Genomic DNA, 27,504 nt, shown 5'->3' with positions numbered 1-27,504 from the left:
ACACAGCTATAAAAATGTTCAGTAACATCAAAGTAAATTCCAGTTTTGCTAAGTGCCCAAAAGGATTTAATTTGGAGACAGAAATAGGAAAAAGGGTAAGACACAGGGGAAAGAAAAAAAAGAAGATAAAAGAAATTGCTTACCTGAGTCCAAAACAGTTGCTAAGAGCAACGGATGAATTATAAACTCCCTCCACATAGCCTCGAAAATGACAATGATTCTAAGTGAAAAATACTGTATTATCTTCAAATATTGCTACATTGCTGAAAATCATCACAGAAATTGCAGAGCTAACAAAATTACTTGAGGCCAGTCAACTACAAAGTTTTATTTATATTATTGGCATCTCATAGTATCACATGGCATTATTTAGACCATCTGCAGACTATCTCCTACCACCCTATGAGTACACAAATGTTTAGGCAGAATTCCAGGGAATACAAGGTACAAACAGCTCTGCCTCGGTGACCTTTCAGCCTAGAAGCAGAACAAGATGCATTATGTCATCTTCAACATTTTAAATCACAGTCGATCCAAGAACCAACAGCAGCCGGCTGACATCTCACTAAAACTGTGTTTGTATAAAATGACCCTGTGGAAGACACTGATGATGCTTTACAAACTTTAATCTTAAGCAATAGAATCCCCAGGGGAAAGTACGTAAATCTTTCAGTGAAACTTAATTTCATTTTATGGACAAAAGTATATGTCATTACGATACATGACAGTCTGGCCATGTTAAAAAAATTACAGTATCAAAGTTTTAATTTGTATTTCAAATCTACAATCATGCTTTCATCTACCTGAACAATATTAAATAACCAAGAAATAAGTGAGACTCCGTCTGTCTTGGTTGACATTTTTCAAACACCCAGAAAAGCATAACAACTCTATTATACTTATGATACGTAAGTATTATATAAAATAATACTTACATAAGTTTCTATATAATTAAAATTGATTTTTAGCAGTTTTAACAGCATATACTTTAAATAATAGCAACAAATAATATTCGTTGAGTTAAAAATTGTCAGACTGTTATAAGCATCTTATATATTAACTCAGTTAAGTTTCCCAATATATCCATAAAATGTTAACTATTATTACATTTTAAAGTGAACATACCAAGGCACAAACAGATTAAAAGAGTTTCATCAGCAAATAATGAGTCAAAATTAAAGCCCGAACAGTGTATGTCCAAAGAAAGTATGCCAAGAAACCTCTACAAGGAAAAAAATGCCTTTTACCATTACAGCTTTTGTCAAGTGACATAAATTACGCTGTGTTTGGCCTTCTGCCTTGGTAATCGTTGGATGCATGACTGGATGGATGGGTTATTTTCTATCTGGTGTATGCTGTAAGGTAAATTCAAACTCCTCTACTAATTTGCTATTAAACAATGGACCAATAATGCACTAAGATAAAGAAATCAGATAGTGGACCAGAAGAGGATAGGCCTAAGTCAGCAGTTCCTTGGTTTTTGTAAGTACTAATAATTAATCTAAAATAAAGATTTTTTTGCCTCCTATTTATTTGAAGAATGCTGCAAAAAGTGCACAACCAACAGAAACAATTCAACCTAGTAAAGTATTACAAAGTACATAAGAAAAAAAAAAAAAAAATGTAATGGGAATAAAGATTTCTCATGAAAACCATGGCAAAAGAAAAAAATGTGTAATACCTAAGTGCCAAAAAGGACTGTAAAACACTCAAACAAAACTAGAAATGTTTATGCCTAGTAATAAACACATAAAGCCAAATTTGACATCTGCCAATTATTTTCAGTATTCTGGCCAGCTCTGTCCCCAGGAGTACTCTGTTCTCTGATCCAGACAGGACCACACCTCTTTTAGGAAAGACTTATTTTCAGAAAAAATTTAGAACATTAGAACATGTAACGCCAAACGAGTGTTTTTCTTTACTAAATATTAACGACGAATTAAATGTTTTAATAAGTTCACTTTTACAGATATTAACTTTCAACAAAAAAATCGAAAACTCCTATTTTCAAAACATATCAAATTTTCCCCATCATCAGTGAGGATTACCATTAAATAGAAGATTTATTTTCCTAGTCTTTAAAAAAAAACCTTAACTACTGAGTACCGGGAGAGCTGTAAGGTACAGCTTAGTCCATAGAAATGCACCCACTTTTCCCAGGATAACCCATATATCATAATGTTAAAGGTGCCCTGTGGGGCTGTGCAATGTAACAGTCCTGAGTGCCTATACAGAACTCATTTTTAAATTATAATTGCTTTAAAATTTGCTATGGGATCATGAGGAAAATATATTACCTGTATATTGGGATGGTCAGTGATTACAGTCCCTTCTTTGTTATAGGTATAAACTACAAAATCTTCAGGCAAAAGGTCTCTGGAAGAGAAATAAAATACCATTTAAATATATGTTATCTATCTACAACTAAGGATATGATTCACAAGGCATTATCTCTAGAGGAGACGAGCTGGAGTAAATAAGAATTTTCACCAGATAAATTATTATTTTAAAATGTGCTACTATAAAATTAAAAGCTCATAAACAGGCGGGCAGTGGCTCACGCCTGTAACCCCAACATTTTGGAAGGCTGAGGTAGGAGGATCACTTGAGGCCAGGAGTCTGAGACCAGCCTAGGCAACATGGTGAGACCCTGTCACTACAAAAAATAAAAAATGAGCTGGGCATAGAGGCACACACATATAGTCCTAGCTACTCCGGAAGCTGAGGTGGGAGGACTGCTTAAGCCCAGGAGTTCAAGGCTGCAGTGAGCTATGATCATGCCTCTGCACTCCACCCCGGATAACAGAGTAAGACCTTGTCTCTTAAAAAAAAAGAAGAAAAAAAAAAAAAGCTCATAAACAGACAACTCTGAAATAGTGTACATTACTCATAAATAATATGTAATATTAAGCTACACATTTTTTCTAATGGTCATAACATGCTAGCTGCAAAAAACTTAAGGCAACATAAATAATGTCCCTGAATTTTTCAGACACAACTCACAGGAAAAGTAAAAACTGGGTTACTGACAGGATACCATATTTACAGAAGAAAAATAAATGGTTTTTTACACTCTTTTCTAAAAGTTCTATATAAATAAGAATTAAACTCCTAAGTATGGAGGCAAATTTCTGTCTCAACTGTTGAAAGAAACAATTATTCCTGATTTCCAAAGCCTCACTCCATGTTAAGGAGGTTCAGTGGCATCAAGCATGTTTATGAGGATCAGGTTCTCTTGCAGCAGGACTGCAGCAGCTGTATGCTTATCTCCAGGCCTTATGGACAGGTCAGGGATGCAATGTGCTAAGTGTGTGATTCATAAATATGTCATTTCGAGTTCAAAACTCCCCTGGAGGCACCCGGGCCCAGCCTGTCTATATTGACTAGAAATGAACAAATGGAAGGTTTTTATCTGATTCAGTTAGGTACACAGCCTGACTTTAGCTACATGATCAGCGAGGTAGAAAAGATATCTTCAGTAAACTTGTGCCTGGGCTCCCCAGAAAATATGATGCCTCACACATATCTCAGCAGTTCATAATCTGGAGGCAAAGCACATCTGTGCAACTGAAACAGGACCCTGGGGGTCGTGCCTTGATGACTGCCTGCACTTTCTTTGTCCTGATGCATTATATCCTTTACCTTTATTAAAGTCTATGTGAGTAGGCATGGGAGTAGCCGGTGGAACCTTAGTCTTTCCAATAATTGGACCCTGTCCAGTCACTGCAGGCTCCCCTTCTCCCCAACTCCCCCACACATGTGTAGCCTTTGCTCCCTTAGTGATGCATTTGGAAAGAATAAACTGGGGGGTGCTTGGCTTTGGTCTCTGCCTTCTTTCCTGTTTGGAAGTTACTGCCTGCCCAGCCAGCTGCCACTGTGCAGCACAGATATGAAGAGCTAAATCTGCTTAATCCCAGGGTTCAGGATCCACTAAACCATATCAAACTAGAAACAAAACCAATATACTATTAGAAAAACATTACTGAAAAGCCAAAATAAATTAAATGTCTTACTTGTTCCTTTCCAAGTGAATAATGTGCTCTTTTCCTTCAGCCTGAATAACATAAGATACCTAAATGCACAGAAGGAGAAAAGAAGAATAAAACATCATCTTGAAAATTACTTTTCAACAACATCTCATTTATAAGATGCAGGAAATTCCATTCTGAATTAAAATAATTTGGTATTGGCTGAACAGTTTAATAGAAGAACTTTGTGTCGATCCTTAAATAATAAAAAATATACTCTGATTATCCTTTCCTTCCTTTCATAACTGATCATGGAAAATAACCTTCATGTCTATCTAACTCTTCTCAAATTCACTTCTAATTCAGCTATAACTGCAGGGATTATCTTCTCAAGTCCATCAATGTATTACCTACAGTATAAGACAGTTCCTGCTTTTGTCTAAATGAAATGACACTCTTGGTTTCAAGAGATTATCCCTAGTTCTGGTTATATAAAGTTGAAAAGAAATTCAACTCCTTTTATGATACGAATTACAGGGCTTACCTCATTTCATCAATTCTAAAACATGCTTTTTTCCCTCATATTAATGTCCCTGAAACAAGGACACATCATACAAAGGCACAGCAGTCTAACCAGCACCACTTCTGTTTTCTTTTTTTCTTTTTTTTTTTTTCTTTTTGACACGGAGTCTTACTCTGTCACCCAGCCTGGAGTGCAATGGTGCAATCTTGGCTCACTGAAACCTCTGCCTCCCGGGTTCAAGCAATTCTCCTGTCTCAGCCTCCAGAATAACTGGGATTACAGGCTCCCACCACCACACCTGGTTAATTTATGCATTTTTTAGTAGAGACAGGGTTTCACCATATTGGTAAGGCTGGTCTTGAACTCCTGACCTCAGGTAATCCATGTGGTCTCTCAAAGTGCTGGGATTAGAGGTATGAGCCACCCCGCTGGGCCACTTCTGTCTCTTTATTAGTGGTACATAAAACAATATAGTGTGTCTCACAATTGATGACATCTTAGAGTCAAGGAATTAAAGTAACATATATACACATCCTCCAATTCATGGGATCATCTTCTCTACCTCAGGCAACTCTGAAACAACTTCCCTAGTAACTCACCATGCCATTAGCCACAAGTGCTTAATGTGATCTCTGGAACTAAGAGATCTGACTTTGCCTTAGCTCTTTAATAAAAAAGAAAGTCAGGAAGGGACTCGACAACTAACATTATCAGAAGTGTCTACTTAATATTCCCTACTGTTTCCAGGCTCGGTTAACATTTTGTCAAGAAACAGCATCATCCCCTTCACCACAGCACATCTGCCTCTGACTTCTAAGCGCTAGACCAAACTACAGATCCTGTCATTCTACCTCCACATCCCGAATGGGACGCCAAGAACCCTTCATCATCTACCTCAGTCTCCAGTGGGCCATCAAAACCACCAAGCTCTTTCCATTGCTACAGCTTTATCATGTGCCTTTCTATCATTCTCTCTTAGACAATCACATGACGTAAAAACATCACTGCTATGTCTGTTAAAAAGAAATCTGAGGGCCGGGCGCAGTGGCTGAAGCCTGTAATCCCAGCACTTTGGGAGGCCAGACAGGCGGATCACGAGGTCAGGAGATAGAGACCATCCTGACTAACACGGTGAAACCCCGTCTCTACTAAAAAATACAAAAAACTAGCCAGGCGAGGTGGCGGGTGCCTGCAGTCCCAGCTACTCGGGAGGCTGAGGCAGGAGAATGGCGTAAACCCGGGAGGTGGAGCTTGCAGTGAGCTGAGATCCGGCCACTGCACTCCAGCCTGGATGAGATAGCAAGACTCCGTCTCAAAAATAAATAAATAAATAAATAAATAAAATAAAAAGAAATAAAAAGAAATCTTAGAGACCAAAGATTATTTTGTGATAGTTTACTCCTCCCCCAAGTATCTGCCTGGATTGTTCACCTGCCTCCTTCTGGTCTTTACTAAAGGGCTACTTTCTTGTAAGGCTTTCCCTGGCCATCCTATTGAAAAATGCAATCCTCTCCCCAGCAACTCACCATATCCAGCCTCCCATCCCTTTTCTTGCTTTAATTTTCTCCACAGCATTTATCACCATCTGAAGTTATATACATTTTTGGTTTTGGGGTTTTTTGTTTTTGTTTTTGTTTTGTCTCTCTCTGTCCCCCACTCACTAGAATGCAAGCTCCATAGAATACAAGATTGCATTCATGCAAGGGCATAAATTTTTGTCTGTTTTGTTCACTGCCATATCCCCAATAGCTAAATGGTACCTAGCATACAATAGTAACTCAATAAATACTTTTGAATGAGTAAATTACATTCACTGTTGAATGAGCAAAATCCAGTTCAATATGCACTGACCATATCACTTCTCCAAATATTTACCAAAGCATAAAAATGACAGTTATTTATGACAATCCCAAGTATGAATGAGGGAAGTACTAAATGAAGATACTATCAGAGACACAAAAAAGTAGAAAACACAGTCCCTAGGCTGAAAGTCTACTATTCACTGAAGAAAAGGAGGAAAACAGGTGGCTCGTGCCTGTAATCCCAGCACTCTGGGAGGCTGAGGCAGGCAGATCACTTGAAGCCAAGAGTTCGAGAACAGCCTGGCCAACATGGCAACACCCCATCTCTACTAAAGATACAAAAATTAGCTGGACATGGTGGCACACGCCTGTAGTCCCAGCTACTTGGGAGGCAGAGGCACAAGAATCACTTGAACCCAGGAGGCAGAGGCTGCAGTGAGCCGAGATCGCACCCAAACAGATTAACTGATTAACTCTATTCTAAGACAAAACATAATCAAACGGTAGGCTGTCCAGTTCAAACCAAAAACAAGTAAAATGTATAAATTCTTCTACAGAGGAGATCTTAGAGTCATTTACTCCTCAGTTAGACAGGAGTAAATGGAGTTGAGTGACCAACCCAATTAGTAGGTGGTGGTACTCACAGGGAGGACCAAAACTAAAAGTTCCTGATCCTCAACTCCAGTGTTCTTTTTACAATGCCCACTCCCTAAAAAACAGGCAAGCTGCCTTACATTTCTGAGTGTATCAGCAATTCAGATATTAATATAATTCAGAATAAGCTAAATTCTATGCTTTATTACCTGCTGTTGTTAAATTATACTAAAATTTAATTATACCTCTATAAAGTTGAAAGACTTATAAAATTAAAGTCCAAATAGATTATTTCTGAACAAACTTTACAAAAGAATAGTACAAAAAATAATTTTTGTGCACTGATTACCCCATTAACAGCACAGTTAGTTTCTTCCAATATGGAAATAAAACCTGTATTTTCGTAAATATTCCCTAATATAAAATATATGCATTTAACACATTAGCACTCTCCACTGTCAGTGAAGATATAGTATAAAGTGTTCTAGCTATCACAAACTGAGTCAGGTTATATAATTATAATAAGAATTACAATTCTTATTATAATAAAAATCACTGTGACCATTGCCTGTCAATTAAAACGTATATAATCAGCACCCTACCCTAGTGATAGAATTCTATTTTAACTATTTTATTCTGTTATGTTTCGAGTCGATCATACTGTCTTTAAAAAAAAAAAAAAAAAAAGATACTGGCTGGGCATTGTGGCTCACACCTGTAATCCCAGCACTTTGGGAGGCCGAGGCAGGCGGATCACCTGAGATCAGGAGTTCAAGATCAGCCTGGCCAACACGGTGAAACCCTGTCTCTACTAAAAAAATACCAAAAAATTAGCCAGGCATGGTGGCGCATGCCTGTAGTCCCAGCTACTCGGAAGGCTGAGGCAGGAGAATCACTTGAACCCAGAAGGCGGAGGTCACAGTGAGCCGAGATTGCGCCACTGCACACCCCAGCCTGGGCGACAGAGCAAGACTCCATCTCAAAAAAAAAGGATACTAAGGCTCAATATGTTGCTTTTACTAACACAGCTGTGCTATGCTAAGTAACAGCCAAGTAATAACTCACTGAACTGATCACTGCTACAAATAACACCTTTGTGCTAAAATAGAAAAGAAAAAAAATTAAACACATTATTTCTCAAGATACAACTTACTTGTTTTGAATAGGGCCTAGGGGCTTCTCTTCTTTCTCTAGTTAATCTCCAAGGAGTTATAATTTCATAAGAAGAAAGATGTGAGGTCTGTTGAAAGCCTACAGAAAAGGCAATAACAAATATAATAAGTGAAACTGAAAAACTACGTGGGCACACAATATAATGAAAATCAAAAGCTGAATGTTCAAATCACAGAAAAATCACCTGACATTCCCATATTACATTCCCATATTATAATGTGCATCTAATAAAAGTACTTTTATATAAAGTTGTATTAATACATGAAAATAGCAATGCATTAGGTAAGTATGAGGGAGGAAAATGTATTTTCTTTAAAAAGTATACCAGTCTTTATCCAAACATTATAAATACACATAGCAATCATTTCAAACATTTTTAGCTATAAACCCTAACCCTTTTTTCTCAAAAGAAATCTTAAGGCATGAACACAAGAAGAAAGAAAAGAACTGTTTGGTGGGGAAATGGGGGAAGACATCCTAGAGTCTAGCACCCTTCCCTCATCTCCCATTCCTCCCCCTCACCAAGCATGAATAACATCCTCTCGGATGATACTACTAAATACTTACTGCCATAGTTTGTATGTTTGACTTCTCCTAATCTCATGCTGAAATTTAACCCCCAGTGTGTTAGTGTTGCGAGGTGAGGTGTAGTAACAGGTGTTTGCATCATGGAGGTGGATCCCTCATGAACAGACTAATGCCTTCCCTGAGGGGCCAGGGAAGGAGAAAGAGTTCTTGTTCTATTAGTTCCCTCAAGAGCTGGTTGTTAAAAAGAGCCTCTCTCCCCCATCTCTCTTGCTTCCTCTCTCACCTTGTGATCTCTGTACCCACCAGCTCCACTTCCCCTTCTGCCATGAATGGAAGCAGCCTAAGGCCTTCTCCAGAAGCAGGTGCCTGTGCCATGCTTCTTGTACAGCCTGCAGCAAATCAAATAAACCTCTTTTCTTTATAAATTACCCAGTCTCAGGTATTCCTTTATAGCAACACAGACTAAGACATTTATTAAATGGACAAGGACTGTAAGTGGGAAAAGGTACTTTTAATATCTGATGGGTTAACTCTAACAAATATAACAAACATATACTCAACAATGTAGCCATGCTCTCAAATTATAGCCATTAATCCATCACAAAAACACAAACTTTATACAAAATTTGTTAACAGTTAAGAACTCTGAAAGTCATGCAGACTTACTCCCACTTCCAATTCTGTTCAGTCTATCAGCACGGAATCATGATTTCTTAAGCAGGGCCTGGGTTCTAAAGTCATCACTTCAATCCAAATTGAGTATAATCAAAATTGCCAACACAAATCTCTTAGGAAGACACACCATGTTGGAGTCCAATACATAATCTCTCGACAAGTCCAACACAACCTCTTTTTCTTCCAGCATTATTACTGATGGCTTAACCCTTACTAACCTCACCTCTAGATGACTATACTTTTTTACCTGGTCTCCCTACTCTCATACTCTCCTCCTTTGATCCAATCTATATGTTCATTCACTCATTAGTTTCCTTATACTCCTCAGATTTCTCAAATATAGATTAAGATGAATTATTTACATCTAACTTTTTCCAAGATAACATTGTATATAAAATGTTTATAACTTTGTCTGGTTTGGGATTAATAAAGATACAAACAGCTGCAAGCAAGAAACCATAAATTATATCATATCCAATATAACGCATGTATAAACAGCTTTTAAACTCTTTACCCATCAGCATCTTATATTTCTTTAAGAATCTGTTTTCTTTTGCAACAGGACACAACTGGAGAAACTGGTTATTTTACCAAGTTTTGACTGGAATGTTGTGCTTTCCTTTAAGGAATCAAACTTGATTTACAGAACCAATAAAAGCCCCTTGAGAAAAGTGGCCATTTACCTTGTCTACACAGTCCCTGTACAAAGTTCCTGATCTGTTGTAAATAAAGAATGTCACTATCTACAGGCCCAGGTGCACCAAGTTATCTCAGGACCTCAGAGGAGAGGAATTTACCCAACTCATACCTGTATTTAACTGTGCAAACCCTTGGTTGAGCTCAGCTTCAAAAAAAGTCTTATCTGAGATTCCTTATGGAACAAAGTTCCATCAAAGCCAATTAAAAAGTGCCTATGTGGCAAATGATTATTCTTACTGCACTTATTTCAAATAATCAGGTGAAGTATAATAAGACTAAAGCTTATTTTGCAAACTATCATATCCTATCAGTCCTATCATGATTTGTTTTTAATGCAAATGGGGGACAGGAAAGAGAAAAATTATGTTTCAAGAACTATGGTACACCTGTCATTAAATTCTAGTCTCATCAGTTGTTTTTGAGTTTTTCCCTGCAATTTGAACTGACTCTGCTTATTTCAGTGAACCAATCAGTGACCTCTAACTGCAGCTCAGAAGAAACAAGAGGGATGGCTAATGTTAACATCTGGATCAGTACTCTAATTCTGGGCATATATTGGAATCAGTTAATGACCCTATATCAGCTTGGTTCCAACAACTGCCCAGTTCATGGAACACCTTTCTATTTAGTTTACTTGGAATAATTTTACTTATTTTGCTTTACTGTCATGAAATATATTGCTATTGTAATCTTTGTGTGGGAATGCAGGATAAGCTTACTGAATGTTTTCTTAAATTGAACACTTATTAATTATTAATCTTATTAATCTTCTAGATATCACCTTTTGTGTTGTGAACTCAACAGAACTCAAAGAGTTGTGAATGGCCCTCAGCATACTGACGTTGTGTGACCGAGCTCCTCTCTACCCTGGATACAGGATACCCTATAGTTAGGCAGGAATGATTGCCCCTGTTCAGCCTGAAGAAGTCACAGAAGATAGATCTTTGTCCCTCTACAATCCTTAGGATTAAGGTTCCCATGTAAAAGGATGAGGGAAAATATGTCAGCGGCATTCAAACCAGACTGACTCCAACTTGAATAGAAGCTGGGTAAAATGAGGCTGAGACCTACTGGGCTGCATTCCCAGGAGGTCAGGCATTCTTAGTCACAGAATGAGATAGGAGGTCAGTACAAGATACAAGTCACAGTGACTTTACTGATAAGACAGTTTGCAGTAAAGAAGCCAGCTAAAACCCACCAAAACAAAGATGGCCATGAGAGTGACCTCCAGTTGTCCTCACTGCTCACTATATGCTAATTCTAATACATTAGCATGCTAAAAGACACTCCCACCAGCACCAAGACAGTTTACAAGTGCCACGGCAATGCCCAGAAGTTACCTTATATGGTCTAAAAAGAAGAGGAACCCTCAGTTCAGGAAAATCCTTGCCCCTTTCCCAGAAAACTCATGAATAATCCACCCCTCGTTTAGCATATAACCAAGAAGTAACTATCAGTATACTCGGCTGAGCAGCCCATGCCACTGTTCTGCCTGTGGAGTAGTCATTCTTTTATTCCTTTACTTTCTTAATAAACATGCTTTCACTTTAAAAAAAAAAAAATTATCTTTAAGTAAATCATTACAGACAAGATTATATATGCTGGCCGGGCATAGTGGCTCAACCCTGTAATTCCAGCACTTTGGGAGGCCAAGGCAGGAGGATCACTTGAGCCCAGGAGCTCAAGACCAGCCTGAGCGACAGAGCAAGACCCTGTCTCTTCAAAAAACTTTAAAAATTAGTGGGGAATGGTGGCACATGCCTGTGGTCCCAGCTACTCAGGAGGCTAAAGTGGAAGGATCACCTGAGCCTGGGAGATCAAGGCTGCAGTGAGCCATGATTAAGAAACTGCAGTCCAGCCTAAGCAACAGAGGGAGACCCTGTCAAAAAAAAAAAAAAAGAAAGAATGTATATGCTGATAGACACAGACAACTGTTACACTAGAAGCTAAACAATATAGAACCAAACTGAAGTGTTTTCATTACAACTCAGAAGCAAACATAACAGAGAAAAAGAAATGCCTCCAAAAAGAAAGCATCTATAGTTCTTATGGGCAGGCAGGTATTTAAAGAGCTTTCATTTGGAAACAGGTTCAGTTACTTTACAGGCAGTTAGTTTACTTATAGTTTCAGGCCAAGACTAGAAACCAAGTCTTCTGTCTTCTATGACTCTTTTACCCAGACTGCCAACGAAGTAAAATAAAAGCTAAATATAGGAAGATTATATGTAACTTTCTTTCCTTCTTTTCCATTTTAAACACAATTCTCATTTTGAAAAGCAAAATGCCATAACTAACCATTTATTTTTAAAAGGTTTTCAAAATCATAGCACCCTGAAATAATTTCTGTATGTAAGAGCTGTTATTCTGATATTGACATCTTGCTTCTAAAATCCAAGCAACCACTTTCTGAATTAAAGCCATGCCGTAAAAAGTTCCAAAACATCATAACAAATGCACATACTTCAGGAATGCGATCAAAATAATACATACTAATTGTATGAAAATCCTCCTTCCTGTGTTTTCTTCCCAAAATTCCTTTCTTATCTCTAGGTCAGGTTTTTTTCTTGTTTCCTGTTCATATCCTGCATAGATTTTCCCCCAATTCACTTTAGTTGTTTTTTTTAATTCCAAATAGCACTTTCTCATGGGAACCAAAATAACATTTTTCCACGTTAATATAAAAAAAGAGCTTTAACATTATTTGTATAAACCTCCAACCTGTAAAGGGGCTGTCCAGTGTGCTGTGGAATGTTTTGTAGCATCCCTGACCTCCACCCACTAGGTGCCAATAGCATCCCCCAGCTGTGACAGCTAAAAGTTTCAGGCCAAGACTAGAAACCAAGTCTTCTGTCCTCTATGAATTGTTTACCCAGACTGCCAACAAAGTAAAATAAAAGCTAAATATAGGAAGATTACATGTAACTTTCTTTCCTTCTTTTGCATTTTAAACACAATCCTCATTTTGAAAACCAAAATGCCACAATTAATCATTTATTTTATCAAGAGTTTGAGACCAGCCTGGTCAACATGGTGAAACCCTGTCTCTATAAACTATGCAAAATTAGCCAGGCCTGGTGGTGTTCGCTTGTTGTCCTAGCTACTCGAGAGGCTGAGGCACGAGACCACTTGAGCCCAGGAGGGGGAGGTTGCAATGAGCTGAGAACCACGTTAGCCCAGGACAGGGAGGTTGCAGTGAGCTGAGACTGCACCACTGCACTCCAGCCTGGGTGACGGAGGGAGACTCCATCTAAAAAAAAAGAAAAAAAGAAAACATGGCCTGAAGAGAAAACATGAACCATTGAAACATGAAACTTAGCATGTCTAATCTTAGAGAAAGCAAAAGGTGTTAGCTGCCTTTCTTTCTTTCTCTAACTCCTTAGATCTTTCTATACTCTGTAGCGTGTTTCAGAGGAAGTCTGAGCATGCTTTTCATAACCGTAACTGTAGTATAGGGAAGTGAGTTAAAAGAACTCTACCTAATTGTGGCTGGGCACCGTGGCTCAAGCCTGTAACCCCAGCAATTTGGGAGGCCAAGGCGGGGGGATCACAAGGTCAGGAGTTTCAGACCAGCCTGGCCAGTATGGTGAAACACCGTCTTTACTGAAAAAAAGTACAAAAATTAGCTGGGCATGGTGGTGCACGCCTGTAGTCCCAGCTACTCGAGAGGCTGAGGCAGAAGAGTCGCTTGAACCCAGGAGGTGGAGGTTGCAGTGACCCCAGATTGTGCCACTGCACTCCAGCATGGGCAATAGAGTAAGACTCTGTCTCAAAAAAAAGAAAAAAAAAAAAAGAGAATTCTACCTAATTGCAAAGCAAACAAATGTGAACTCCAAACCATGGGCTTCTCTCATTTTTTTCCTGCCTACTACATAAACAGCCACTTTTAAGTGCTTCCACTGTAGAAAATAAAATAAACCTGGCTTCCACATTCAGGATAAATAAGTTAATTCTGTTTCCAAAGTATTTCTTCTAGAAAAATTGTTTCAATCAGATCTACAAAGCACTGTTATTTCGAGCCATATAATAGGTTGGTGCAAAAGTAATTACAGTTTTTGCCTTTTTTTTTTTCATTCTAGTATTCACCAGGTCAATTCCGGATAAATACATACCATATATTAATAACTACCTTTGGGCCGGGCGTGGTGGCTCACGCCTGTAATCCCAGCACTTTGGGAGGCCAAGGCAGGTGGATCACAAGGTTAGGAGTTCAAGACCAGCCTTGCCAACATGGTGAAACCCTGTCTCTACTAAAAATACAAAAATTAGCCGGGTGTGGTGGCACACGTGCCTGTAATCCCAGCTACTCGGGAGGCTGAGGCAGAAGAATTGCTTGAACCCTCAAGCGATTCTTGCAGAGGTTGCAGTGAGCCGGGATCGAGCCATTGCATTCCAGCCTGGGTGACAGAGCGAGACTCCGTCTCAAAAAAAAAGAAAACTACCTTCAAACATACTTAATTATAATTTCTATGACTATGTCATACACTCTTACCTTTTTTAGTGTTATACTTTTCTTAAATATTTACCCATCTTTACATTTAAAAAGAATGGCTTCTGTTACTTGTTTTAAGTGTCCCTTTGGGAAAAAAACACCCATTTCTAAGATTTAATGTCCTAGACAATTTAAGTTCCTCCAGTAAAGAATTTAAGTTCTTTGAGATCAAGCACGGTATCTTATTCATCATGTATTTCCTGCACTGGTACAATATGTATTCAATAAAATGTGTTGAATAAATAACCTCTTCTGATTGTTATAGCTAAACACACATAGTTCTCATAGTTGTAATTATCACATATGACTAAAAGTCAACCTTACTTTTTACGGTTAACATCTTTTGTATCAATTTTTCTACAAATCTACATAGCCCACACATTTGTCATTTTGATAGCAAAATCATATTTCATTGTATTGCTATGTACAGACTGTTTAATCACTTCTCTTAAGCAGCTGGGATGGGAGGTTAGGCCCAAGATATATTCACAACAGGATTCTAAACCTTTCAATAAGACTGATCAGAAACAGGCTCTCCTGGGGTCACTCATATGAAGATTCTACACTACTAGAGGGAAGAGGTTAAAATCACCCTAAAATGACTTAAATCATGAAAAATCTCATGAAAAGAACAATTCATCAAAGGGAATGGGACATTTCCCATGAATGGGAATGAGTTCTGCCCTATAATATAACATGTCTAGGGGTGATACCATTTTCTTTTTTTCCAATAAGGTTTAGCAACTCAATACTTACGTTACTATAAACATAAATAAATACAAACACAACTCCATATTTAAAAACTGACCAAGTTAAGTTAAATTCTAAGGTTCCCTAGCTCACTCTTAAAAGATGTGATTTAAGGCCAGACGTGGTGGTTCACACCTGTAATCTTAGCACTTTGGGAAGCTGATGCAGGAGGAACGCTTGAGCCCAGGAGTTCGAGACCAGCCTGGGCAACAGAGCGAGACTGCCTCTCCACACACAAAAAAAGTTTTTAATTAGCCAAGCATGGTGACACACCCCTGCAGTTCCAGCTACTCAGGAGGCTGAGGCAGGAGGATTGCTTCAGCCCAGGAATTCGAGGTTACAGTGATCTATGACTGTTCCACTGCACTCCAGCCTCGGCAACAGAGCAAGACCCTGTCTCTCAGAAAGAAAAAAAAAGATGTGACTCAAGCAGTGTCCCACATATGATCGCTTAGGGAAAATAATCTGATTAAAATAACAACATGAAATGGAAAATAAACTACAATAATCTCTCAACATACAAACAACATTGTGCTATCCAACTTTAGCTGGGTCCACACTAGACCCATTCAAAGACTGTGAGAGAGGCCGGACACGGTGGCTCGTGCCTGTAATCCCAGCACTTTGGGAGGCTGAGGCGGGCGGATCACGAGATCAAGAGGTCAAGACCATCCTGGCTAACACGGTGAAACTCTATCTTACTAAAAGTACAAAAAATTAGCTGGGGATAGTGGCACGTGCCTGTGGTCTCAGCTACTCAGGGGGCTGAGGCAGGAGAATTGCTTGAACCGGGGAGGAGAAGGTTGCAGTGGGCCAAGATCGCGCCACTGCACTCCAGCCTGGGCGACAGAGAGAGACTCCGTCTCAAAAAAAAAAAAAAAAAAAAAGACTGTGAGGGATTAGCTACTGAGATACCAAAAGGACTGCATTCATTTATGAGGCAGTCCCATAGCGCTGACTCAAAAGGATGGCATGACTCCAAGCCTCCAGTATATATTAGGTATCAAAGAGGAAAAAGAAATATGAGGCTATGTCATATGTTTGAGCTTTCCCAAGAAAAAGCTTCCAGTTACTTAGAGCTTGCATCTTTTGGGGGATTCCATAATAAATTCTATTATAAACCAGGATTTTTAACGAACAGCAAATATAAATCTGGTAAGTTAAAGCTTCAAGTGCTTTTTGAAAACTGTCTTGGAAACCAGCAACTGGGTTTATACATATTTTAATTATACATGCTTTCTTTTTTACTTAAAAGTTTGAAAACCAAATCATCCTTAAATGTAAAAGGCTACATTCTCCTATCAGCACAAACACAAACATATCAAATTCAAATATTTTGCTGGCATATAAAAAAGAGATTAGTATGGACCTAAGTTCTTACTACACAAATCATTTTACAGTGACTCACCATGAGTAAGCTTTCAGTCATTTTCTTTAGAATGCCAGTCTTTGTTTAAAAAAAATTTCTAAATCTGTTCATCATAATTACTACCTCAGAAAATCAGAAGAGGTTTCATACCTGATTCCCCTTGTTATTTTTTACAATGACACAGTTACCTTTGTCAGCTTAAAAACAAACAAAAAAAAAGTTTACTTAAAGTCAGCTGTTTGGAAATGATATTGCATTTCCTCATTGAGACAATGTTATAAATGGTAGTAAAAATCTTGTAAAACCTACTTAACTCCTAATGTAACTGATGTGTGCCTGGTACCTCAAATTCCTCTTTCAATCCTGGAAAATGTTTCAGCGCACGTTTTAAACATCTTGTACTGCAAAAATGTGGTCAGCTGATTTTGTATGAACATCCCCAAGAGAAACAAGAGTTGACTTACTGCACACTATTACAAAAGCCTCTTAACCGGTCTCCCAGCCTCTAGTCTCTCCCTCCTAGATTCTATCCTCCACGGTATTGCCTGTTTTCTTAACAGAAAATGAGATTAGGTCACATTCCTACTTAAAACCTCCACTGCCCAAAGAACTCTCTACAGGGTAAAGTCCAAACCCCTTAGTTCCCCATAGAAGACTCTTCCCAACTGGTAACAACCTACCTTAGTTTGATCTTCCATCCCTCCCTCTTATAGTCTGCATGAAGTCATATTGACAGTTTCATCATTTCCTAACAAGTCATGTTCTTTCATACGCTCCCCCTCCGCCCCCCCCCCCCCCCCCGCTCTTACTCTTGGAAAAACTTCCTTCTGCTTAGAATGTATTCCTACTATTCTGCTTGAAAAATCACCGATGTAGCTCAGTTCAAACACCATTTTCTCTAAAAATCCTTCCCCAATCTCTCAGATGCACTTAGCGTATTTGGTCACCTTCTGCCCCTCTACAAGCAATTGTGTGGTGTTTACAGGAGTTCCAGAAACGGTGGCTAAACTTTGAAGAAGCATACACACGCCGAAATGAGGAGCTGGCCAAAAGCACAGTTAAACACCATCAGGATATTCCATTCATCTATATGCAGGTCGGTAATGACTGACATTTATATTAACATTTAAAAATACAGTCTTATTTACATTTACAAACACAAAAAATCACAGATTAATAAAACTCCGGATGTATAATCGTCTTCACTTTAAACATCGGTGAATGTTAACCATCTAGAATATCACAGGAAAAGTAGTTTTAACCAGAAGAAATTTGGCAACTTCCCATTCAAAACATTTTCAGAGCTTCAACATTTCCACACCGGGGCAAATTTACTTAATTTCAAATGAAGCGGCCAAAGATAAGAAAAACAAGTAATTAGTTTCCTGAAGGTCAACAGTCCTGCGTTGAAATCTTCTATCATCACCTTTGAATAACTTTCAATCAATGATTTAGTAAAAACTCCCATTCTCCATCATCCTCTGTCGCTGATAGAGAAAATACAGCCATGTAAACAATTATCTCATACAAAATCCAAAATAAACAACCTGTTTACAGAAAGACGCCAGCGTGCTGACAATTTGCTTCCACTGTTTGGGCATCTCCAATACAAGTATCTTATATAGTCAAGGGCAGTTTCACAATTCAAAAACGATTTCACACAAATGACTTAATTCCTACAATAATCCTGTGAGTTCAACAGAGCAGGGATTATCTGTCCGGATTTAACACAGTACGAACCCAATAAAAACAGATTTTTAAAAAACAGTTTGGCTATACAGAAAGATAGCACATCGGTTACAAAATATTCTTACTACAAAAATGACCCAAGAGAAATGAGCGTCCTACCACCCACCTTTATTCAATCACTAAATTTAGCTGTGTTGACCCAAGGATACCATGAACGTCAAAATTTCAAATTATAACCTGCAGCAAAAGTTTCATCTCCCAGTCTCTTTCCAAGCGACATTAACTCCACGAGCGAGAGCCAGCTCCCTCCCTGCAGGCTTTTGGAGGACTGAACGCCCGCAGGCGCGCCCAGCCAGCAGGGCTCCGGCCCGCCGAGACCAGCGCCCGCCCCAGCGTGGGTTTCGGGGCGTCTGGGGGACCCGGCTTCGCGCGAGGCGGCGGGGGATGGGGGAAGCCGGGAACCGCTCCACCGAACAGGACACGGAGGAAGCGGCGCCGTGCAGAGGACCCGGGCCAAGAAGGGCTTGGGGCGCCAGACCCCAAGCCTCGGGTGCGACCCCTGCCGCACACACCTGGAGCGGCCGCGCCCCCCGACCCCGAGTCCGATCCCCAGGCCGGGCCCCTCCACTCCCGGACACCACAGGTTCACTCCGTGCGCCCCGTCCCTAGGAAACGGCCGTCCCAACGGACCCGGGGGGCGGACACCCACCTGGCCGCGCCGCACCGAGGACTGGGCCCACCAGGCAAAGCAACAGCAACCACCGGACGCGAAGGGTCCCCGAGGGCGAACCCACGCCAGACCCCATCTCCGCCGATTCCGCAGGTTCCTCTCAGCACTCGGTCGCCTCCGCCTCCGCCTCTTCCATCATTTTCCAACCCTGCCGGGGCCCCAAGGCTGGCCGGGAAGCGCGCGCGCCCGGGGACGAGCACGCGCGCGGCACTGACGCAACTCAGCCCTCGGTCCGAGCTCGCTCCCGAGATCGCCTGGCTGCGCGGACGTAGGGAAAAACCCACTCCCCGGCGCGAGAATAGGATTTCTAAATCGGCCGTGGCAACCAGCACTAGTCGGCCCGCCAGTCATATCCGCCCCGCCCCCTCGGCTGCCGGGCACGCCCACCTAGGGAGTCGACGGATCCGATTGGAGGACGCATTCGGCGCAAAAGAAGGAGGAGCATGAGAACCAGAAGAGGAATCGAGAAGCAGAAGCGTAGGGCGGTGCAGCCCCGCCCGTCTGCTCGGCCTTTTCTGGTTGGTTGGTGGAGGTGGGCGGAGCGTCGAGCTGCGCGTCCATTGGCTGTTTGGCGGGGCCACGCGGGCGGGGCTACGCGGAAAGGCCTGACCACGCAGTGATTGGGTCTGTGCTGCTGGCTTCGGGTTGTGGCTGAGGCCGGGTCCCCGCTCCAGGGCCGGGGAAGATGGTGCTAGGTGGTTGCCCGGTTAGTTACTTACTTCTGTGCGGCCAGGCGGCTTTGCTGCTGGGGAATTTACTTCTGCTGCATTGTGTGTCTCGGAGCCACTCGCAAAATGCGACCGCTGAGCCTGAGCTCACATCCGCTGGCGCCGCCCACCCGGAGGGCCCCGGGGGTGCTGCGAACTGGGAATATGGCGACCCCCACTCTCCGGTCATCCTCTGCTCTTACCTGTAAGCTACCAGTGGTCGAGGCGGGTGGATGTGGAGGGTGTGCCAGGGATATATGGGTGTTGAGGGAAGGTAGGGTTGGGGGAGATGCTGCGTTTTTTCAGACCCTGCCCCTCTGAGGACCCAGTGGTCATTCCGAAGGCAAATACCATGAACCAGGTTTCTCACTGCCCGTGCAGGGAAAACCCTTGTGCGTCAGTGACAGAGCTTTTGGGATCCCCAAAGAGGAGAACTGGGTAGGAGTAACATCATATACCCTCTGGAAGAAGGCATGAGGCTGTGCTTTCTTTGCCCTACGCCCTTTAGCCCAAGGAGAATATTAGTCGGTCGATTCGGTGCCAGTACTAAGGCATAAATAGAATAAACGACTTGTCTCTGCCTACAAGGCACTTTTTTAAAAAGCAATCAATATTCTTACCGTTGCAGAATCATGCCATTTTTTAACATCTCTTTTCGATCAAACAAGAAAAGGCATTTGAGAGATGCAAAGAGGACTGAGAATTCTTTGGCTTAATTTTTGCCCCCAGAATCTTGTTTGCCTACTGAAGAGATGAAACCGTGGCAGAAGTAGAATCCTTATAGAAACAGGACCAGAAACACCTCCCTTCTCCAACAAAAGGTTAATTTGGGTGGCTGTCCATTTGACCTGCTGTGCTTCAGTTTAATTGGCTTGGAAAGGGGTCAGCAGGGTGAAACTGAACCCCAGAAAACTTGATGAAGAAATGTCTTTTGCCTGTTTGATTACTTGCATGCAAACAGCGATTTGCAAAGACCATATGATGATAATGATCATGATCTTGTGAATTACAGACCTGATGAATTTATAGAATGTGAAGACCCAGTGGATCATGTTGGAAATGCAACTGCATCCCAGGAACTTGGTTATGGTTGTCTCAAGGTGAGTTTTTGTTTTGTTGTGAGAGCAAACCCTTCAATAAGAAATAGGAATGTCTAAATGCTGTTACATAAAAAGTATAAGAGGTACAAAGTTTTTTGAAGAATTTCGTCAGAAAGACCGTTACTGGCAATTTCCAGCATGGCCAGGGTCAGTGACTGAGCAAGATATTTGGTTTCCTTATGAAGGAACAATCTCTGTGCCAAAACCACCTAGGTGCAAAGACCAACCTGTCTTTGGTTCCTTTGGCCATTGACAGATTTTGAAACTAAAATGTCACCCCGACTCTCCAAGGCATGCACTTTTCCTGAAAGAGCAAAACAAAGTCTGTGCACTTTGCAACACTGATGATGGATTGGGCAGTATCTTTGTTACACATGCATTTGGGACAGAGCTTCTCTTGCCAATGACATTTCTTTTCTCCAGGCAAACAGATTCCACCATGCCCTTAGGAGATAGATAGGGTCTATCAGTATATGTCATATAGGGTCTATCAGTATACGTCTTTGTAGGACATTAAAGCATTCCAGGGGAAGCCATTGGTTAACAGTGGCTTCTTGGAATGGAAAAAAGCTATTAAGTTATATTAATAATATCCCTAAAGCTGAGTGTACAGTTCCTATCTCTAAAAATAACCAGTGAAGTTGATGTATCTCCTCCCCACCATGGACTCACCATCCTATTATGCCGCATAATACAAGTCAAGACTTGGTCAGGTGTTAAGAGAATGATGGGAAAGCATTTTTTGTACTAAATCAGACACAGAGGAATAAACCTGACAGTAGTAAGACTAAAAGAGCAACTCTTACTGAAAACATGTATAGATAAATATTTTTTTAGGACAATGAAATTTTACTCTGTTGATAATTATTGATTAAAGTTTGAGTTAATATTGTATAGAGATCACTTTTGCCCATTTTAATTAAAAATTGAGTTTATCCTGTAAGCATTATTTCCCAGTTCCTTCCCTTTGAGGAACTCACCGATGCAAATAGTAATGAGCACTGATATAAGGTACTAGTAAAAAATGAATATCTGTGATTTCTTGGCTAGAATTCAGTTAAGCAATGGTAAGAGGCCCAGTTCTGAAATTTTTGGCTGGAACTTAAATTTACAGATGTCCCACAGATATCAGATAATACACATTTATGACCTAAATAAAGTCCTGAGTCAGTTAATATCCTGAGTTATTTCCTAATTCTATTCATTTTTAATAGATATAAAAGAGACCTCTAATAGGCAGTGACTTTTTAAATACCCACTCCCAAATGCTGTTATATGCTGTTTTTCCTGTAAATTGGGATAAGTAAAGCATTGTGTTCATCTCTTCTAAACAGCCTTTAATGACATTGAGTGTGTTTGGAGTGTTTTCTTTTACTATATTATTGAAGAAGCCAGTCATGAAGAAGAAAACAGGAGTTTATTTAAAACAATGTACATTTAAGATGGACTCATTTAAAATCACATGAAGTGTGTCACTAATTTCCTTGCCCTTGAGCACAGCTGTACCTCACCCTTGTTGGAATAATTGTAGTCCTGAGGCAACTTTTATTCTTTTATTAGTGAATATAAAGATAGATGTTTGTGTCACTTGCTCTGGTGAGTTGGTTTTGGTCTTGGTTGTTATTCCACAGTTTGGCGGTCAGGCCTACAGCGACGTGGAACACACTTCAGTCCAGTGCCATGCCTTAGATGGAATTGAGTGTGCCAGTCCTAGGACCTTCCTACGAGAAAATAAACCTTGTATAAAGTAAGTGTTACTTTGATTGGAGTAGTTGGTACTTGGTTGGAGGTAGAGCCATTTTCCTTGTCTTTTTATTTATTTATTTTTTGTTTTAAGAGACAGGGTCTCACTCTGTTACCCAGCCTGGAGTGCAGTGGTGCAATCACGGCTTATTGCAGCCTGGACCTCCTGGACTGAAGCAATACTCTTGCCTCAGCCTCCCCAATATCTGGGACAACAGGCACATGATGCCACTGTGCTCAGCTTGTTGTTATTTTTTGATATGACTTTTTTTAACCACCAAAGAGGGTCTATGGCTACCATTGTGCATAATTCATTTATAGAAGCAATATGTTTATAGTAGAGAGGACTCTGGACTTAAGCCCAGAAGGTGAAGTTCTAACTGTCTCTTTTCTCCAACTTGCTAAGTGCCTTTGGGCACTCAGTTTATCCCTCATCTACAGAATTTTAGGCCAGATGATCTAGCCCCAAAATTCTTACGATAGATATAAATCTTGTGCAAATTGCCTTAGTAATTCAAGAATAAAGGTTTTATTATAAAAAGTGTAGGCTCCACACTCTGAAAATCAGTTTATCTTAAAGGTAAAGGATCAAGGTCATTTCTGTAAATTCTGCTTGAAGGCACAGAATTGCCTTATACAGTTTGCTAATGGAAAGAGTCTATGGCTATGGTTAGTAATATTAGAGTAACTGCAGCTGTGTCAGCACAGTGGCTAGGGGCAGAGCCTTATGAAGAATTCCTTGCTTTTCACTGCCACAAAACAACAGGAAAGAGTGTTTGGAGATCAAGCGCTCATTTAAGGACAGTGCTTCCTTACCTTAGAGAGCTACACGCAGGAAGCCAGCTGAGTCTCAGGAAAAGAGCCTCTACAGAGGAGGATGGGAGCCCAGACTCCTACTCCTAGCATGGTGCCTGTTGTGCAAATGTGCTTGATGACTTCTTGTCCAATCCAACTCTGCAAAAGTCGGTATTTGTTCTTAGAGATGCTCCATATCTTAGCAAGTATTCTGTTGAGACCCTCTACCAACTAGAGAGTCTTGGAGAGTAAAGTAAAGGTGAAGAGGGTGTATTATAAAAAATGCTTTTTTTTTTTTTTTTTTTGGGAGATGGGGTCTTGTTCTGTTGCCCAGGCTGGAGTGTAGTGGCACAAACAGACCTCCTGGGCTCAAGCGATCCTCCTACCTCAGCCTCCTGAGTAACTAGGACTACAGGTGTGCTCCACCACACCTGGCTAATTTTTTTTTTTTTTTTTTTTTTTTTTTTTTTTTTTTTTTTGGTAGAGACAGGATCTCGCTACGTTGCCTAGATTGGCCTATAGCTCCTGGGCTCAAGTGGTCCTCCCACCTTGGCCTCTCAAAGTGCTGAGATTATAGGCATGAGCCACCACGACATGGTCAAAAAGTTTTTTAAATTATTGTGCACTATGATGTTTGACATCTTAAAAACCTTTCTGGCTGTGAAGAGACTGCCCTTCCTGAAGCTAGTCATTTCTTAGAGATAGCAAAGGGTCCAACCAGGAGCATGCCTTTGATATGCAAACTAGTCCAGAGACATATCTTCTGTTTCTGGCCTGTACACCCCAGGAAATAATATTCCTCTGCCTTAATCTTCTCAGGGCCAAGTGCCAGGCAACCGGGGACCACTCCTATACCTTAGAGCCGGCTGAGGTTATTCAAACCAGCCAATTCTAAACTATTTGTCCTGCCCTGTCTTGCCTTTCCTGCAGAAACCCCAATGAAGATAGTGGCCAAAAGCCTTCCCCTCGCTTCTGTCTTCCAACCACCCTGTTATCTTTTGTCAGGTAGCCCTGTGTAACACGATGTGCCTCCTGTCTCTAGGACCTAGGAGTATAATAAACTTTGGTTTTTCCTGATCCTCTCACCTCATTGACCATATTGTAAAAGAAAACAAAATGGAGGATAAAAGGCCACAGAGGGGACACTGCACCTTCTCATCACTCATGTTAAATTCACTAATCTTTAAGGGTTTAAATTTTTGTGCAGTAAAACATCTTCCTTTTCGTTCTTTTCACCTAGGTATACCGGACACTACTTCATAACCACTTTACTCTACTCCTTCTTCCTGGGATGTTTTGGCGTGGATCGATTCTGTTTGGGACACACTGGCACTGCAGTAGGGAAGCTGTTGACACTTGGAGGACTTGGGATTTGGTGGTTTGTTGACCTTATTTTGCTAATTACTGGAGGGCTGATGCCAAGTGATGGCAGCAACTGGTGCACTGTTTACTAAAAAGAGCTGCCGTCGTGGCCCAGGGAGGCAGGTGAAAGCTCTGTCTTCTGAATTCATCTCTACAGGCTCAAAACTCTTCTTTGATATCAGACCTGATGTTATCTTCCCTCTTTGGAGGGCATTTGTTTGGTTAAGAAGGCTTGTTCAGACTTTGGAATTTCAAACCAGATTTTACCTTGCAGACGAAATGACAAGCAAAAAGTGTTGTGGGAATCAAATTTGTTCCTTTCGTCATGCACAAAACATAAAGGATAGTGACGAGTTTATAAGCTGTGGATGGGTTTCCATAGTCTTCCTTTCTGTACATTGCTAGCTATATCTTCAGTCCTTTGGAGCAAGCGGACCCAACAAGTTGAGCAAAGTGAATATTTGTATCCACGTTCCTCTTGTGACCCTGAGTCTTCATGCAAGAACTGAAGCTGAACAATGAAAATCTTCAGCAGAAATAGAAATGGCCATGGATTGTAATACACACTGAAATTCTGACTTTCTGAATTTAAATGCAGAATAAATTTTGCCAACCTAGAGTACTGTATGAGTATTTTCAGTAGAGGGAGTAAACTCAAAATTATATTTGTTTTGCAGAAACCTAGTCATTTGAAATGAGCCCTCTTGTGTCTCCGTTATGTTCCAGAGACAGTATATGCAGTGCGATAATTTCTTTATTCCAATTATGTTTTGAAAGCCAGCGGCATCAGATGTGTGAATTGAGCTATTCCTCCTGGCAGAGCTGTCCAATCTAAAAATCAGCATTTACCAGCCCATGTTGTAAATTAGCATTTACCAGCCCATGCTAATAAAATTAAGATTTCATACAAGTTTCCGTAAAACTATTCTTCGTGATTAGGTGAGATAAAGCAAGGAGCCTTATGCCTTTGAAAAGAAAAACACAGTTCTACTAAATTAGGACATGATTTATGGGAGCAAAGAGAAACTTAGCACATTCTCTCAAAAAGGACGGTACTAAATCTCTCCCTGTGGGCTGCAGCAATCAGAGATCCAGCCACACTTCTGCATTCCCAAATCGCCAGGAATAAAAGGAAATGTTCCAAATTGTAAGTGGTTTTAAAAACTCGGTTCCCATCCTTTGCAATCTAAGTTGAAAAGAACTATGAAATATAAAATCAAAAGTGGGCAATGTGGCCAACTCAATGGAAGAGGCTGTTACTCAGAATAACTTACAAATTCTAGAAACAAGGTAGAACTCACTCACAGTTTACCTCATAATAATTGAATTTAAAACCAGATATCCCAGTTAAAGTAACTTCCCTGGATACATTCTATCATTTTGTAGCTTTCCTAAGAATTTCTTGCTTTATCATTCCTGATCACTGTTTTTACATTATTAAAGGTGGCAATTTTCTGTAAAAAATTTGAAACAGATGATCCTATTCTGTCTTGAAAGTTCTGTACCACACTGACCTTAACCTTGCTTATCACATAACAATTGGTAAACGTTTAATTCATAATCTCTATACCCTAAGACAGTATTTATTAAATTTTTATGGGTCATGAAGAAACTAGACTCTCCCCAGAAATATGCGCATACACAGATTTTACATAGAATTTAAAGGGGTTCATCTACATAATTTATACATGAAACAAAATTGTACTGGTACCCCATAAATTTATACAAATAAAGTTTAAGGGAGTTCAAGGATGCCATATATATATATTTTTTAAAACTAAGGGAAGTCTAAAAAACATAAAATTATATTACCCAAAATAAGATGCTACTTTACACCTAACCAAGTCCTGCCTCATTTCACTTTTTTAACCTCCTAAGTATATTCGTAACCCTACCAAAAGTTGTTTTCTTTAAAAAATAAGAAACTTTGGGCCCAGCACAGTGGTTCAAGCCTGTAATCCCTGCGCTTTGGGAGGCCGAGGCAGGTGAATCTTTTAAGGTCAGAAGTTCAAGACCAGCCTGGCCAACATGGTGAGACCGCCCCCCGTCTCTAGTGAAAATACAAAAATTAGCCAGGCGTGGTGGCGTGCACCTGTAAGCCCAGCTACTCGGGAGGCTGAGGTAAGAGAATCACTTGAACCCAGGAGGCAGAGGTTGCAGTGAGCCAAGATCCCACCACTGCACTTCATCCTGAGCAACAGAATGAGACCCTGTCCCCCCCAAAATAAAAAAAAAATTTGCAGCTCCAAGGCTTAAAGTCATTTATGTTGCCAGGGGTGAGAACTTAGTTAAAAGGGAAAAAGACTAGAAACTACTGAAGATGCCCTTCTTACAGTCAGAAAAGCTGCTGGAGACAAAAGTTGTTCTCACTGCTAGAGTGCTGAGAATCATCAATATTCCTATGTGACAATCCAAAATTACCAGTTTTCATTTGACTTTTAAATGACACCCATCATCCGTCTACCCACAAACCTGGCCAAATGTGATACAACCTGAAAACCTGATGGATTAAAGGAGTATTATTTAACAATTGATTGCCTTTGCACTTTATTCAGGCTGTTTCTTAAATTTTGGTAGACAGATCTATTTGTATATGTGTGTATTATATCTAGTTTATGGCTATAAAGGTTTAAAATACTACAGTGTCCTCTCAAGGTTAAATTAGAAACTGCCTGTCTTTTATTTGTTTCTTACCTTTAATAAAATGTTATCAGTTCCCCTAGATTTCCTGACACTGTTCTTCTTCCACTTGACATACGCATCTTAGCAACAGCATAGTACCCCAACCTAATGATCCCTGAATGTGTA

General features: G+C 40.4%; 2 protein-coding genes across 5 annotated transcripts in view; one reads left to right on the top strand and one right to left on the bottom strand.

The window, feature by feature from the left end:
- Positions 1–19,156, bottom strand: part of ADAM9 (ADAM metallopeptidase domain 9) — a 120,972-nt gene extending 101,816 nt beyond the window's left edge. For all 4 annotated transcript variants that reach the window (XR_010577257.1, XR_012416375.1, XR_012416376.1 and 1 more), the window contains exons 1-5: positions 18,969–19,156; positions 8,041–8,138; positions 4,014–4,072; positions 2,298–2,376; positions 144–220 (exon numbers count right to left, since the gene is read on the bottom strand). Coding sequence is in view for 1 of the 4 variants with exons in the window: in XM_065519102.1 (XP_065375174.1) it covers positions 144–220; positions 2,298–2,376; positions 4,014–4,072; positions 8,041–8,138; positions 18,969–19,065 (410 nt within the window). In the remaining 3 variants the exon portion in view is untranslated. The remainder of the gene's footprint in view (positions 1–143; positions 221–2,297; positions 2,377–4,013; positions 4,073–8,040; positions 8,139–18,968) is intronic.
- A 448-nt stretch (positions 19,157–19,604) lies between these two features.
- On the top strand, positions 19,605–27,416 carry TM2D2 (TM2 domain containing 2). Its single transcript, XM_065519103.2, has 4 exons — positions 19,605–19,901; positions 20,709–20,796; positions 22,428–22,543; positions 24,575–27,416. The coding sequence occupies exons 1-4, from the start codon at positions 19,675–19,677 to the stop codon at positions 24,786–24,788; spliced, it is 645 nt and encodes a 214-aa protein (XP_065375175.1). The 5' UTR covers positions 19,605–19,674; the 3' UTR covers positions 24,789–27,416.
- The last annotated feature ends 88 nt before the right edge of the window (positions 27,417–27,504 follow it).

Source organism: Macaca fascicularis, chromosome 8, assembly GCF_037993035.2.
Source record: "Macaca fascicularis isolate 582-1 chromosome 8, T2T-MFA8v1.1".
NCBI classification, from domain to species: Eukaryota; Metazoa; Chordata; class Mammalia; order Primates; family Cercopithecidae; genus Macaca; species Macaca fascicularis.
The sequence above is the reverse complement of the archived record's forward strand: the minus strand, read 5'-3'. Positions and strand labels throughout refer to the sequence as shown.

What these genes read in the sequence shown, in the direction of transcription:
- TM2D2 (XM_065519103.2), top strand. Translation starts at nt 19,675, where the DNA reads ATGGTGCTAGGTGGTTGCCCGGTTAGTTACTTACTTCTGTGCGGCCAG. An exon ending in GTCATCCTCTGCTCTTACCT is followed by an intron (nt 19,902 to 20,708) that starts GTAAGCTACCAG and finishes TGTGAATTACAG; the next exon opens with ACCTGATGAATTTATAGAAT. An exon ending in GAAAATAAACCTTGTATAAA is followed by an intron (nt 22,544 to 24,574) that starts GTAAGTGTTACT and finishes CTTTTCACCTAG; the next exon opens with GTATACCGGACACTACTTCA.